The following is a 16,320-nucleotide window of genomic DNA, read 5'->3' on the forward strand; positions in this document are numbered from 1 at the left end:
AGACTTTCTTGTCATTTTTTAAAGGAGGCCTTGAGCCATAGTTCTCCAGGCTTTCTGAAGGTCTTTGAAAGTTTCTCTTTAATCATTGGCTGAATTTTCACTCATTGTCAGTCCAACCCTTGCACCTTATCACTTTCACGGGAATGCTTTTTGTTTGCTAAACCACTTAACACTGACCTATGACCTATTCACGCAGAAAAAAAGACCCGACACAAGGGATGAGCCAATGTTGTCGCTCCACATAAAAAACAACTTGGGAAAGAAACTATCTTAAATTCTATCTTTAGGAAATTGTCTACTACCAGCCTGTCACAAAACATATAATTTCTCCCTATTTCTTTAGCTGAATTGCTGAAAAATGCCAACGCTAACACAGTTTGATAGGCATGAAATAGTATTTTTGTACCAATAAGGTGATCTCAGTGGACAGGTGGCTGTCAAATAGGCATTCTTAAGGAGAAGCAGAGAGCCAAAATTACACAAGAACTGGACTGAAAATCAGTGGCAACAGGTCTTGTGGAGTGACGAATCTAAATGTGAAATTTTTAGTTACAGTAACAGAATCAACTTACTTGGATTTCCTCACCTGGATTTTTGAACATGGATAAGGATACAGGAAAGCCTGGTTTTCCAGGTTATGTTGAAGAAAAAGATGGCCATACCAAATGCTGACTTTCAAACTCATTAGAATTTTATAAACTCAGTTTTTACCTTATATACTGTGTTTCCACGTTTAATGTTTAATATGTTTATACTAAATCGCTGCACTTGTTTCCAATTTTTCTAGCAAAATATAAACGAAATGAAGGGTGGCTCAAGGGTGGCTTTGTACTATACTAATAATGAAATAGTTTTTGATAGTAATCTTCTCTGTGACCACCAATGAGAGTTTTGTTTGTCAATATTTTTACAATAAGACACCTCTATTTTTACAGCAATCTCAGTGCTTTGGGCTAACCTTGAATGCTAAAGCTTTTTTACATTCTGTGGGGGTCAGTGATAAACTATACACAGTGAAGCAGCCTTAAAAGCAGTAAATGACAACATCAAAAGAAGTGGCTCTTTGTTTTGATAACTGCTCAGACATTCTTATTCTTTTGTATAGCGCCTCATGTTCCTTTTGTCAGGCTTGCCACACCCTCCTCAAAGGAATTTAGTAAACTCTTCTCTGCTCCATTGTGCGAGTTTGAAGAGTGGAATAGAGTGTCAGAATCTGACAAACTGCTGCTGTATGAAGGTATGTTGTTTCAGCAGTGCAGTCATGTGTGAAGAGCATAAAAAACCAGGTCAACAATTAACTTAACTTTCAATCTCTGCTTTTAGTTTAGCATTAGATTAGATGCCTATAAACTAAAATGAAAATTCCAGGATAGTGTGGTGCAAAAGTCTTTAAAAATAGAAAACAGGTGCAGTGATTTATTGAACCATGTGCAAGCATTCATGGAAATACAGCATACAAGGCAAAAAACAGACTTTGCACAATTCTATCAAATTTACATTTTTCAGCATTGTCATGCTGAAAAATTGAGCTGTTGCCAATCAGATGCTTTCCAGATGGTTTTGCAGGGTGGATCAAAATCTGACAGCACTTTTTTGCTTTCATAATTCATCAGTTTTGACAAGATTACAACACCCCGGGCTGAAACGCACCAAGTTTTTCTGTGTTTTACAGATGGTTGTAGACACTGTTGCACCTCTCTCCCCTGACCTCCTCTGTACATTCTGACAATGATGATTTGAACCAAAAATTTCACATTTAAATTCAGCACTCCATAAGTCCTGCCCAGTCCAGTTCTTGTATGATTTGGCATACCTTAGCCTTTCTCTCTCTCTTTCCCTTCCATAAGAATGGTTTCTTGACAGCCACCCTTTCACTGAGACCACCTTGTTAGTGCAAAAATACTATTTTGTGCCTGTCAAACTGTGTTATCTCCACATTTTCAATAGATTCAGCTGAGTAAATCAGCACAAATTATATGTTTTTGTGACAGGCTGCTAGTAACAAAGAGACTAAAGAATTTAAAATAGTTTTCCCCCTAAGCTATCTGTTATGTGTCAACAAAACACTGGTTGATCCCTTGAGTTAGATGTCTTTTTTATGCATGAAAGGGTCATAGGTCAGTGTTAAGTGGCTTAACAAACAAAAAGCATACCTGTGAAAATGATAAGGTGCAAGGACTGGACTTTTTTTTTTTTTTTTTTTTTTTTTTTTTTTTTTTTTGAAGACCCTCAGAAAGCCTGGAGGACTATTGCTCAAAACCACTTTAAAAAAATGACATAAATTCTGGCTCCATTCTTTATATTTTCGCTCACTGGAACCAAAATATAAAGAATGACTCCTGACTTTTGCACAGTAATTATGACAGAATGAGAGGTATTGTAGACAAAAAACAAACAAACAAGGAAACAGATAAAGTCAGCTCGGAACTGTTGTTTATGACGGTACAAGAAGAGGAGAACATTCCTGGTGTACCATAGTGGCTTGTAATGACATGTAAATTGTGCTCAGGTGTCTTTGTAATTCCAGGAAAAATCCGGAGACTTCAGTGAAGTCAACACCTAGCGGCCACATGTGGTACTTCACCTTAAAACTTCCGTGTTGGCTCCAGCTTTGAGACAAGGATGTGGTCACTTTGTCCCACCCAAAGTTTGTGAAAGTGGCCGTTGTTCTGTGAGACTTTAACGGCAGCCGTATACGCGAGGGAGGGTAACTGTTTTAGGTAATTCACTTTCATCTGGATGCCTGGAGTTGCATTAAAGCAGAAGATGCATTCAAGGAGCGCACAGTAGATCAGAGAAAACACGTCCAAACTTTCTATGGGATAAAGTTACGGAGCAGGCTGTAAACATTTCTAAGAAAATGAAAACTGGATTTACTGGTTAGAGGAAGGTAAGGAATATGCCATGCTCTTCTTCATGGCTTCTTCTGCTAAAGAAATAAAGAAATAAATATTTTACTGTCTGTGTTAGCTGAATAATTAATGAGAGTTGCGCAAAACCTTTTTTTTAAAATAATACCCGAGTGTAAAAAAGTCATATGAATTTGTATGTTCATTATTCTTCTTATTAGTTTTTATCATAAGTTATTTTGACATCTTTTTTGTGCTTTTTAAAATATTAAAACATTTTCCCGTGTTCTTTTATTTTCTCACTTATGAATAAATATAGATTAGATGTTTGTAAAATTTTTTACGCTATTATCTTTCGAACTCTTAAAATCTATTTCAACTAAAGACTTACTCAAAATCATAATTCTAATCTTGTTCTTTTGCTTGATCTTCTTTTGTGCGCTCATTTGGCACAGTCGTCACGCTCTATGGCTCTGGATAATGTCACGTTAACTCTGCCAAAGCAGGAAATCCCACATCCCTGAGGGGACCCTCAGTGTCACTCAGACTGAGAAACTTTCAAAAGTGAATTTCCACTTCTCGACCCAATTAATGGATAATATGAGCCTTGGATCAACTTGATGTTTTATGATCCCATCCTATCACTCTGACCCAGAAACCCTTAGTAATGCAGTCTTTGCTCTTAGTGTTTCAATGTTCTTATAATCAGGGGCAGCCTTTTGTTATTCCTTTCTTTTTACCATCAAATGCCCACTGAGGTGTAAAGGCATGATAATCCAGTGTGTCAAAAGGGGCTGTGAGTCATTTCTCTTGCTTTAGTGGGACCCCAGGTTTCTTGTTTTGTATTGCTTCTTTTACAGCAGAGTGTGGCTTAGATTGGTTGTCGCTGTCTTGAGCAAAATTTTAAAAAGTCCATGCTGCACAAAGTCTGAGAGTATGCTGCAGCTGTACTGTGTGTGTGCATGTGTTTTGTGTAGAGATACTATAATATATGCATCTGTAATAGGAAAACATTCAGAGCATCCATTTAGTAAATGTTCTGTGTTAAACAGGAAGGTGGTGTGATTCTGCCTTCTAGAGAAAACACGCTCATCTGACCAATGAGAGTCCAGACTCGTATTGATGTTGGCATTGCTCCTTTTTTTAAGTTTTCCATACATACCTCCTCTAAACACAGACACTCTTGTTGTATCACTAGGAACATGCCGATGTTTCGTCTGTACTCCTGTGCCACTGTTTCACTTGATGCTTACTTTTCTTTGCTCTGCACAGCGCCCACATGCTTCAGCATCATTTCCAGTTTCCCCCCGAAGAGGAATTTGGCACATCATTGTGATAAGAGGGATGAATGAGGTACAGAGCGCCCCTAAATGCATGATGTTAAATCTACTTTATGCTTTAAATGTGGATTTCAAGTGCCACTTTGGTAATTGTAGTCTTAATACATCTTCTCTTTAGTCAGAATAATGTATTGCTCAGTGCAGTTTGCTCATCATATTGTCTTATGTTAAAAGCACTGCTGTGCAGCGTTAAATAAAACTGGTATATTACAGTTTAATTTAACCCTGCACAGCAAATGCCATGTAAAGTATTTAATCTGGTTTTTATAAATGTATTGATCAGTATCTTGGGATTTTTACCAACTTATTTTTTAAAATTGCATGTCTAATACCATTTCATACAGACAGCATATAAATGGGAGTCACTGACAACTTTCTAAGGCTTCTACCCTTCAGTAAGCAGCTTGGCGGTGGTGACTACTGGAGCCTGTGCTTGTGTCTTATATCCTCCTTCCTAATGTGACCTGAGAAAATGATCAGGTCCACTGTAATTAAACACAGCTCAGCTCTCTCTCTTGTAATAGTAAGCAAGAGCTTGAAATAAAATAATAGTAATAATGAAATGACCAAAGATCCTTATCAAATATTCTAGCTGGCACTTTCTGGGTTATTTAATATATTAGAAAAAGTTATTTTTCTACATAAATAAAGAGATTTAATATTTATCTTTTTGTTTTAAACAAGACCTTTGTGACATTTAAAGAACCTGCTGCTTCCTCACAACATTTTTATCATTTGTATTCCAGGGGCGATCTGCTATCTTCAAAAGGCGCCACCTCGCCTTGCCCAAGGGCAACGCCATCAGCTCTGAACCAAGCATCTCGGTGGATTTGGGAGACAGTGAGGCTGCTCAGCCTGAGGGTGATGGAGCCTTCCCTTTATCTGAGTTCTCACACCTGTTCGAGAGCCAGGATGGATCCCCAGCAACTCAGGACTCGAGTCAGGAGTCAATCCTGGAGCCGGCCCAGCCGGGCCACCCCGCTGACAGCAGACAGTACCTACGGATGAAGTTCCACGGTGCTTTCAAGAAGGGCATATCCAACCCAATGGACCTCCTGGAATCCACCATATATGAGTCAAATGTGGTTCCTGCTCCCAAGAAAGCACCCATGGACTCACTCTTTGACTATGGCACCTACGGAAACTCAAGCAACCAGAAGAAACGCAGAAAGAAGCTCCCAAAAGGGTGAGGGAAAAGATCTAAGCTGTTCTCAAACTGCAGCATTTGTGTGCTTCCAGGAAACATGGAAAATGATTCAAACATCTCGCGTTAGGCGTTTACCTTTCTGACGTTAAAATATACTGGATTTTTATCCATGGACAAAAGGGCTAGTTTGGAAAGATTTTGTCATTAAAAACAAAATCCTCCCACATTGGCCACTCTGTAGACAGAGGTGTGCCACATGAAGTGGTGCAGTTTGTACACATAGAGACGCACTGTGTGTGAAGCACAGTCCCTAAGACCCAACAGAGAGCATGTTGTTGTTTCCCTGCAGCCACTGAGGTAATATTAAGGCTGCTGTCTGTTCCTGGCTGCCCTACCTGCCCCATACGCACAGAGGTCTATTTATTGGAGCAGGGAAGGCTGTGTTTGATTGCTTATATAGTTTGTAAGTAAAAAAAAAATCATCTTAATGTTTTATCAGTGAAATATATTAAATAATTCACAGGTTCACAGGGAGTTCCTGCTCTTGCTGGATCATCAGTTCAGTTGAATCATGTAAAGCAACGTAAATCCTGTTTCTGTGTCATCTCAGCAAAACAGAGGCATCCTGTGACGCGAGCCAGAGCTCTGATCCTCCAAAAGTCGTCAAAGTATTCAACCGCTCGCTTCTCTTCGACTGTGTGTCACGTGGAGACCCCGGGGAACTCGAGGGCCTGTTGGAGTACCTGCAAAGTAACAACAAGAGGTTAACCGATGAGGAATTCAGAGGTAAGTTTTAAGATGCAGGTGATTCATATTCATTTCTTACACTTTCCTATGTTTTTTTTAAAAAGTTTCCTCAGCTCTGCTCTTGAGATGAAGCTCAGCTTTGTCCTCTGGCTCCTTTGACCTTTTGCACTTCCTCGCCTCTCTCTGTCTCTATCTGGTTTTGACTCAGAGGATATTAAGGGGGAAAGGTGGAATGACGTTAGAGTCTTTGTCTGACCCAGTGCAAAGCTTCCTGTGTGTGTCTGAGGAGCTTTATGTCAGACAGCAGAGAGAAATCACAGCAAACTGTGGCCTCTGTGAGAGAGTTTAAATAGTGCTTTATTTTTAGGCTCAGAATCTCATAATAGCTTGTTTAAAAGGGCTTGTTTGACCCCTGTCTTTAACAGCCTGTTACTGTAAATCCCAAATACTGATTTATTTCCAGCAATTCCCAAAACTTGGGCTAATTTATAATGTACATGTTCTGGGGTGTACTACAGTACATCTGATAGGATTGGGGTAGCCTTGGACGGTGGAGGCCTTGAGGGGTATTGGAAGCTTTTGTATCACACTTAGATTAGATTAAATAAAGAAATAAAAGCACTTTCTAAACAAAATATGTCTGGATTAAAGCATTTTCTTTTTCTTTTTGTTGAATTTTTTTCTTTCTACCAGAGCCATACACAGGTAAGACATGTCTGCCAAAAGCTTTGATGAACCTTTATGGCCGTCAGAACAACACCATCCCAGTGCTGGTCGACATAGCAGAGAAGAATGGGAGTCTCAGAGAGTTCATTAATACGCCCTTCAGGGACGTCTACTACAGAGGTATGAAAATAATCCCAAAATGACCACATGCAGTTTAAGAAAATGCATTTGTGCTTTAAATTAATGTGAATTTTGCGGTTAGTATATCGGGCTGCTGTCCGTTTTTCTTGCCCTGAGTTACAGCTGGCAGGGGAAAATGTGTTTATAGTTAATATGTTTGCAACGTCTTGGATCTCTGAATTGGATAAATGATGAAGAAAACACCATATATCCATTTATCACAGCTAACTCCTTACACTGTTAGCTGTGAGACAGTAGCACCTTGTGACAAAAAGTGAGTTGTTAGGCCACTCAGTGTAAATGGTAAATGGTAAATGGCCTGTATTTATATAGCGCTTTAACAGTCCCTAAGGACCCCAAACCTCTGAGCTTTTACTCCTTTTTGCACTTTTGGGAATTATTGTAGAAAGCAGTTACTAAAACTTTGAGCTCATGAAAACCTGTCCACAAACCCAACCCTTACTCCACATTGATTTAATTAACACAAAGCAGTGGTATGACATCACATAATATTTCATCTGCTGGGTTTGGTGGTGTTCTCAGGCCAGACAGCGCTCCACATTGCCATCGAACGACGCTGTAAGCAGTATGTGAAGCTGCTGGTGGAAAAAGGAGCTGACGTTCATGCCCAGGCGAGGGGACGCTTCTTCCAGCCCAAAGACGAGGGTGGTTACTTCTACTTTGGTAAAGACCTTTGTCAGCACATAAAAACTTATGTGCTTCTGTTTTTCCACTTTTAGCACACCTATTCCCAGTCCCAGTCAGCCACACATACAGAGTCCTGGAAATATATATAATATTTATATAATTGGGTGGTTTGTTTGAGGTTTGGATGACTTCACCGGTCACATTTTCAATTTCCACTCTGGAGAAATGAAGTGACATTTTAGCAGGGCTAATACACTCAGGGTACTGCTGTGGTCCAGTGGTGAGCTCCACCTTTACCTCTACCTAGATTTCTTTGAGGTATTGAGGAACTGTCATTAGCTACGCTCTGAAAACACATGAAAAGACGAGCCTTATGTCAGCTGTTCAAGGACTGCATCCAGTGAAAGGTGTCTGTGTCCTGCATGTGAGAAATGTAAACATCCACTGCTGGTGCAGAGCACCTCATTGACCTGCGAACAGCAGTAGGAGAGCTGCATCAGAGCCGGTAAAGTAAACCCAACACTGCCCTCTGCTGGGTAATGTTCAGATTTTACTAAAGGACAGTATATAACAGGTTTGAAATCAGCTGTGTGAAGTACCCAGAACAAAATGTCTTTATATACATGTTTTAATTTTTAATTGCAATCAAACAATATAAATGATGCACATTGTTTTTCTCCTAAAACATCAAAAGAAAAGTAGATTTGCTACATTATGGGCTCTATTGTTATTTTTTTCAATTTTATTTTTATTTTTTACCCAAACCAAATTTAAAAATTGTCTGTATGGTCACAATCGAGCATCACACTCCTTACTCATCAAACAGGGGATGATTTCTATTTGCACTTAGCATGGCTGTCATTCCCAAATCCCAGCGTGTCCGGGCACAGTGTGAGTAATTTGCTGTGGAGCTTTGCAGCGAGGTGTACAGGAACCTGGCAGGGCTGATGGCTAATGGGATTTAGACTCACGCTAACACTCTGCATGCACCCGTGCAAATCCATGAAGAGGAGCGTTTCTATGCGAGGTGACAAAGTAATCTGTCACCCATGGCAACGGCTCATTTTCAGCAGCTGCTTTTGGCACTCTGGCCCCATTGCGCCCCTCCCTCAAACAACTGCTAATTGTGCTGTTTTCATAGGGGGGATTTAAGTCAGATCTTTGATCCATGTTTAGTATGCTTTGCAGGGACATACAGACACCAGCTACAGTTCCTAATTAACCCTCCTGTTGGTTTGCTTATTTTTAATCTGAAATGCAGCTTTCCTAATAATCTCCTGTGATTTCAGAATTAAGTGAACACACACACTGTCTCTGTCTGTTTGCCCAGGTGAGCTGCCTCTCTCTCTGGCTGCCTGCACGAACCAGCCCGACATAGTGCACTACCTGACGGAGAATCCGCACAAGAAAGCTGACGTGCGACGCCAGGATTCACGTGGAAACACGGTGCTGCACGCGCTGGTGCACATTGCAGACAACACCAAGGACAACACGCGTTTCCTCACAAAGATGTACGACCTGCTGCTAATCAAGACTGCCAAGCTTTACCCAGACTGCAACCTGGAGACAGTGCCCAACAATGATGGCATGTCGCCTCTCATGATGGCTGCCAGATTGGGCAAGATAGGGGTAGATAAAATGTTTTAAGCATCATTTTCCCTTATTATAGAAAGTCCAGATCAAAGATGCTTAGGCCACCTTGTTCATTTTCCTCCAGATTTTTCAACACATTATCCGACGTGAGATCAAAGACGAGGAAGTTCGTCATCTGTCCCGTAAGTTTAAGGACTGGGCCTATGGTCCGGTGTACTCCTCCCTCTATGATCTGTCTTCACTGGATACATGTGGCAAGGAGTCATCTGTGCTGGAAATCCTTGTCTACACCAGTCACAATGAGGTAAACAAAGACAATATTTTCTTAGTTTATTTCTTTCAAAACTTTAAATTAGGGGTTATTAAGCCCACCGTTTGATTATTAAAACATCTAAACTAAGCATAAAAAAAATACACAGGAGACCTGGCACATTGTGTACATATACAAATATCAGGATTTATTTATGTTTTTATTTATCACATCTATTAGCGTCATGTTTTTGGTCCTCTCTTGTCAGAACCGCCATGAGATGCTGGCAGTGGAGCCCATCAATGAGCTGTTGAGGGCCAAATGGAACAGGTTTGCTGCTGTCACTTTTTACATCAGTGTGTTCTCCTACCTCATCACCATGATCATATTCACCCTGGTGGCTTATTACCAACCAACAGATGGAAAGGTAGGTGTGAAATGACTGAAAATGACTTTTCAAGACACCACTTGAATATTTTCATTTATCATTGCAGGGATTTAATTTTATGTTCTGTCTCATGTATAAAATACAATGCATCCTCTGCTATAGCAGCAATTTTATGTTCCATATTTGTTCCAGTTCTGCACTAACAGGACGTTCAGTGCTCTATATTATAAGAATATTTACTTTTTTGGGGGGGCGGGGGATCCGCTTCTTTGCCAAGAGGCAGATAAGGAGATTGATGGCATTCTCATATCTTTACAATAAATATTAAGCTACAGGCAGCTGACAGTTATCTTTGTTTAGCATAAACAGGGGGGAAACAGTGAGCATACCTCTATCCAAACTTTGAAATGTGAAACTCCAGAGTAAAATGTGACAAATTGACATCTTACGGGGGATTACATGCTAATACTAAACTAAGATAAAAGCTGCAGGCTTGGGGTTTATTCTGATAGATATAAGATTGATAGCAATCTTCTCATCCAACTCTCAGCGAGGAAGTGAAGAGACATAGGCCTCCAAAACGATAAACTAATCCTTTAATTTACCGTTTGGTCATAGTCACTTTTTTCCTTATAAACATTCTGCATATGATGCTTTTCGTGTGTGTTTTGCTAAGATGTTCAGATGTTCTTCCTTCCAGCCTCCATACCCACGTACCACATCGTCTGACTACTGGCGGATGGCCGGGGAGATTGTCACACTGGCATCAGGAATCTTCTTCTTCCTCACAAATGTTAGTGTGTACCCTCCGACCTCTTGTTATATTCTGACCATCGCTTGGTTGCTGCTTTCTCCCAGTCTCTTTTAACCTGTTCAGCAGTGTTTTTGTCACTGTGGAAATGTTTCTCTCACTTTTTTTTCTTTTTGCAGATTAAGGACCTCTTCCTGAAAAAGTGCCCTGGGGTGAAGTCTTTATTTATTGATGGATCCTTTCAACTGCTGTAGTAAGTCTCCATCTTCTGTACTCGCAGGCTCTGATCCTCACCTCCGCTATATCGTTTGCTGGCTTTTACCCGAGGCAAATTTTGCATCCTTTTAATTGAGTCATCTAATTAATTTGTCAGCCTCCTCGCTGGCGTGTTTTATATTTTGAATCTTTAATTAAACCCATGATCCAAACACAGAGCAGAGGATGTCGAGCATCCTCTCTGAACTGTGTTGATTTAGATCATTAGCTGTGATGTATACATTCTGTTAAAATGCCAAATGCCAGCAGTCGTATCTTCCTGCCATCCTCCCTACTTCAGTATTACACAATTCAGCAGTGGTACTGGTTTACTGACAAAGTTATTCTCTGTCCTCTCTAGCTTCATCTACTCTGTACTGATTATAGTCACAGCTGCTCTCTACCTGTCTGGCATTGAGGCCTACGTCTCTGTCATGGTGTTTGCACTCGCCCTGGGCTGGATGAACACACTTTACTTCACCAGGGGCCTGAAGCTCACGGGCACCTACAGCATCATGATACAAAAGGTTAGACTGTGAAAATGGACAGCTAATTAAAAAAAATGCATGAAATCCAAAGGCTTGTGTGTGTCTTAACGTTTGTTTTCTTCTTAGATTCTTTTCAAGGACCTTTTCAGGTTTCTGCTGGTGTATGTGCTCTTCATGATCGGTTTTGCATCAGGTAAGCTACCAGGGGGTTTGCATCTGTTACCTGTTTTTATGTTTGTCTAATGAGGCCACTGGCGCTGGCTCTAAAGAAAAACAACAGCACCTTGAAAAAAATTAAACAATCATCAGACTTTTAGTAACTGCTTTCAATCCTTATGATAATCACACATTCTGCTAGCTGTAGCCTTATAATCATCAGACTGGTAGAACCCGCCTCTCAGGTGAATGTTCATCTAAGTGCTCACAGACTCTTAGCCAACCTACCTTTTGTTTCCATCCCGCAGCCTTGGTATCCCTGCTGACTGTGTGCCCTCCGCCAGGCACAGTGTGTAACGGGAGTTGCCCAACCTACCCTGCATGCAGGGACAATAACACTTTCAGCGCTTTCCTTCTGGACCTCTTCAAGCTCACCATTGGGATGGGAGACCTGGACATGATCTACAGTGCACAGAATCCAGTCGTCTTTCTCATCCTGTTAGTTACTTACATCATTCTCACCTTCGTGCTGCTACTCAACATGTTGATCGCTTTGATGGGGGAGACGGTGGGTCAGGTCTCCAAGGAGAGCAAAAAAATCTGGAAGCTTCAGGTGAGTCGATTGTTTGTGGAAGCCGATGAAAAACGAGGCTCATTTAAACATATCATTTAAATGGAAAAGAAATTAAAGCCTTATAATTGTCAGCAGGGGGCGACTTTTCTGCTTGCATAAACAAGTTTGATTACATAGAAGCCAATGACAAAATAAACTTCCTGCACACTTGATTTTTGACTTTCCTAACACATTTGTGGTCTCAGTGTCTACTGTCAGGTTTTATTTTAAAGAGCATGATGATTATTTAAAATTATAGAACCATAACTTAATGAAATACAAAGCACCTCTGTCTGTGTCTTTGTTTTTTTAATTTTGTCTGCCTGCTCCTCCTGCATGATCAACCAGACTTGAGCACAGGTGCATCTTAGGCCTGGCCTCACTGCACTGGTGGCCTATGTCTTTTAGAGTTCATTTTAAAATTCTTATGTTTATTTTTAAATGCCTTCACAATCTTGCCCGCCTTACCTCTCTGAGCTTCTTCATCCCTACACACCGTGTCGGTCTCTTAGGTCAGCTGACCACATGCTCCTGGAAGTACCGAGATCCAGGAGGAAGCTCAGAGGGGCCAGAGCCTTTTCTATTGTTGCTCCTAAATTATGGAATAACTTGCCCTTGCACATTAGAGAGGCCCCTTCACTGTCCACTTTTAAAACCCATTTTTATTCTTGGCTTTGACTGTAGTGAGACTTAGTTTCTCTTTTAATTAAACCATTTATTAACTTACTAATTAATTATTTTACTTTTTTTCTTCTTTTATTTGGTTTTTATTTATATCTTATGTAATTGTATTATTTAGTTATTTAGTACAGCACTTTGTGTCAGCTGTGGTTGTTTTAAAAGTGCTTTATATATAAAGATGATGATGATGATGATAAAATAACCTGTTTTTAGCATTTATGCACCTATAACACCTTATATGACCATTGTATCATTTTTCATTTGAATTATGTTTGATATATTATGACACCATCACTTTACCTGGCAACCACCTAGCAACAAGCTCACACCTGTTTTTTTGGCCTTAATGCATCTACAACACTTGATGAAAGCACTGAATCGTATTAAATTCACACAGTAACGTCTCATTCATATCCGGAGAAGTTGAATTATACATGTCTAACAACCACCTAACAACGGCCTAAAATGACCCATGTTTAGTATATGAACACCTGCCACCCGTATTTGTTTACTTTCCTTGTTTTGATTAAACATGTCAGTATGCCAACAGCACAAACGGACACAACAACACGGTAGCATGGGCATACACTGGTGGAGTCAAATAGATGACAGAGTTCAGAATATGACTATGTTGTGATTGAGAGGGCGGCAGCATCCCTCAAATGTGTCAGTGAGATCAGGCTGCAGTTCATCCTGTGGAAATCTTCCGTTTGTGAAGCATATAGTTGCCAGAGATTCATTCTCTAGACATAATGATAATAACATGTACAAAATTTTTCATGGCAAACTATCAAGAACTTGTTGATATTTATTTATTTATACATAAAACAGGGACAATTGATATTAACGTTTCTTTAAACAAAAATGCAACTGATGTAGGAGTCAGCTAATTTGCAGACCTTGTCCCTGGTTAGGCTTCTGAGACACAATATATCAATACAAATATAACTCAAAAAGCAACAAATAATAATAATGATGATGATAATAATAACAGACAGCATCTACTACAAGTAAATGCAAACAACCATTAAGAGTGATAGAAGACCTATTTCTGGGATCCCAAATTTGCTTTTTTTAGGCTATAATTTTGCCTTTACTTTAAAACTTATGAGATCAGTTTATGTTTTTATTTTTGGTGGCAAAGTGTTTCAAATCTGTGAGTATTTAACTGTAAAAGAGCACTGACAAATGTTGTGTTATATCTTGCTAACTTACAACCACCAGTAATTAAGCTGCCCTTGTGATTACAGCTTTACTGCTGAATTTCTAAATCTGCTCTGTTATGATAGTTTCTGTTTACTTCAAATATTTTTCATAATTTATACTCCCAGTGGGCAACGACTATCTTGGACATCGAACGCTCGTTCCCGGTCTGTCTTCGCAAGTCTTTTCGAGTTGGAGAGATGGTGACGGTGGGGAAGAACTATGATGGCACACCTGATCGGCGCTGGTGTTTCAGGTGATTTGTCTGATTCGTAATCTGTGCCACCCAACAGCGCTGGCGCTACATCTAAGAAATCTCATTGCTAATGGGGTCCTTTTGTGTAATCAGGGTGGACGAGGTTAACTGGTGTCACTGGAATCAGAACCTGGCGATAATTAACGAGGATCCGGGCAAGAGTGAGACCATCCAAGCCAACGGGCTGCAGCAGGGTGTTAGAGCTTTGAGGAGAGGTGAGAGATTCTCATTGCACTCTCGTGGTTAAATAAACAGACAGATACAATGTACACTCATGTGGACCACACGCTCATTTAATCTTTCTTGTTATCAACCTCAGATCGCTGGTCCACAGTGGTCCCGCGGGCAGTGGAGTTGAGCAAAGGTTCTCAGTCTCATGATCTCGCGGTAGAGATGGAGCCGCTGTCACCCAGGCACTGATTCCTGCAGATGATGAGTGCTGTCCTTGTTATGAGGAGACAGCAGAAAGCCATCAGCATCAGTGAAATCACTCTGCAGGGAACGATTTGGCCAATAAGTGTACTAATTTGCACGCGTCTCCTGTGCCTTTGTTCAGAAAAGCTGTCGCGAATATAAAAGCAGCACACTCTGTGTAACAGGACAGACGACATGCAGAGACACTGGATAAAGAATTGCTGAGTTAAAGACATTAAATGCTGTTAGAAACTAACCCTGAGACCAAAAAAGGATAACAAAAAATGTGTTTTGTAAGCAGTGAGCTGTAATTTGTTTTGTACTTGTCACATAAGAATAGAAAATCTCACAAAAATGTACTGTACCTCCACTTTTCAGACATCAGTGTCGGAATACTCAGGGATATAAGAAAGTGAGAATATTTTACAGTGCCATATACTTTCAAAAACACAATCGTAGCAGGCTAGCAGAAGCATAAATACAATATTATGGCATTTTCTATGCTAGTAATAAAACTTTAATAAATCCTAAATTTGCACCTATATTTACAATAAGAGATACTGCTTTATGAAAACATATCAATAAATATTTATAGACTTATAGAATAGAACTTTTTCACTTTTAATTTTCTTACTTTGAGTTTTGTAAAGTCCTCCCCCATGTGTTCTTAATTACGCTCCACATGCTGATTTAAATGTTCATTTTCTAAAGTGCAGGAGACCAGTGTCTGCAAAGAGGACATATCTTTTTTAAAAAGTCTATTTCTTTCCATTTTTATATGATATTAATTAAATAGTTTCCAAACTTTGACAATCTCAGGCTAGGAATTCCAGCTTAGGCAGACACAGCCCTCATTTGAACTGAAACACTATTTACATCATTACACGTATACAGAGACATTATTCTGAACACGGTGGGCATGATGAGCAGGTTATAGTTGTCAAGCAAGTATGCAAATGGAAGACAATAGCCTTCCGTGTTCCTTTGCAGCTGGGGTATTTGCATAATCAACTCTCAGTCCCTCCATTATGTACTTCCCCTTATTTGCTGCAGTGTTTTCATTGCAATTGGCTCCTTGCCCTATATAGCTTTTTTTTTAAACACACGTCTACTGCGTGTTTGTGTTACTGCATTACACAACAGCTGACGGGCTGTACATTTCATTTTCACTTATTCATTACTGTTAAAAGTCACATATTATGTTTACATTTCCAATCTATGACTGTTCATTTTTATACTATTTGTACGTTGCTGCACAGAACAGTAAAGACTGTATTTTATATGTTTTTTGTCTTTTGGGTGCTTTTTCTACAGAAAATACTTTCCAGTTAGGTTTTGAATGATTAAAAATCCACATGTTGCTGTTTTACTCCCAAAGGCAAATAACACCTGACATTAGACCACAGGAGTGAGACGACAGTCTAATGTGGTTTAATCCATCTGAGGAAATGCTGAAAGGATTCCTTTTTTTCTGTGTCAATAATTGCTGTCAGTTTATGACTTCTATTGTTTAGTTTGCATTTAATAATAGTCCCCAGACACTTTATTAGTTACACCTTGCCAGTACCTGATTGGACCTCTTATGTCTTCAGAACCGCCTTAATTTTTAATGCACCGTTTCAACAAGGTAATCTTCAGAGATTTTGGTCCATGTTGATATGATAGCATCACACAGCTGCTACAGATTTGCCAGCC

General features: G+C 39.8%; 1 protein-coding gene across 1 annotated transcript; it reads left to right on the plus strand.

Moving 5' to 3' along the window:
• Positions 1–2,621: 2,621 nt before the first annotated feature.
• On the plus strand, positions 2,622–15,911 carry trpv4 (transient receptor potential cation channel, subfamily V, member 4). The gene is made up of 17 exons (XM_031755442.2): positions 2,622–2,890; positions 4,122–4,202; positions 4,936–5,375; positions 5,947–6,122; positions 6,777–6,929; positions 7,473–7,613; positions 8,908–9,206; positions 9,295–9,474; positions 9,689–9,847; positions 10,509–10,601; positions 10,739–10,812; positions 11,176–11,341; positions 11,429–11,495; positions 11,767–12,071; positions 14,084–14,211; positions 14,305–14,426; positions 14,531–15,911. Exons 2-17 carry the CDS (start codon positions 4,194–4,196, stop codon positions 14,629–14,631), a joined length of 2,613 nt encoding a protein of 870 aa, XP_031611302.1. The 5' UTR covers positions 2,622–2,890; positions 4,122–4,193; the 3' UTR covers positions 14,632–15,911.
• The last annotated feature ends 409 nt before the right edge of the window (positions 15,912–16,320 follow it).

The sequence above is a fragment of the Oreochromis aureus genome, linkage group 12 (assembly GCF_013358895.1).
Source record: "Oreochromis aureus strain Israel breed Guangdong linkage group 12, ZZ_aureus, whole genome shotgun sequence".
Classification (NCBI taxonomy): domain Eukaryota; kingdom Metazoa; phylum Chordata; class Actinopteri; order Cichliformes; family Cichlidae; genus Oreochromis; species Oreochromis aureus.

What these genes read in the sequence shown, in the direction of transcription:
- trpv4 (XM_031755442.2), top strand. An exon ending in GGATCCTTTCAACTGCTGTA is followed by an intron (nt 10,813 to 11,175) that starts GTAAGTCTCCAT and finishes TGTCCTCTCTAG; the next exon opens with CTTCATCTACTCTGTACTGA. An exon ending in GATCGGCGCTGGTGTTTCAG is followed by an intron (nt 14,212 to 14,304) that starts GTGATTTGTCTG and finishes TTGTGTAATCAG; the next exon opens with GGTGGACGAGGTTAACTGGT.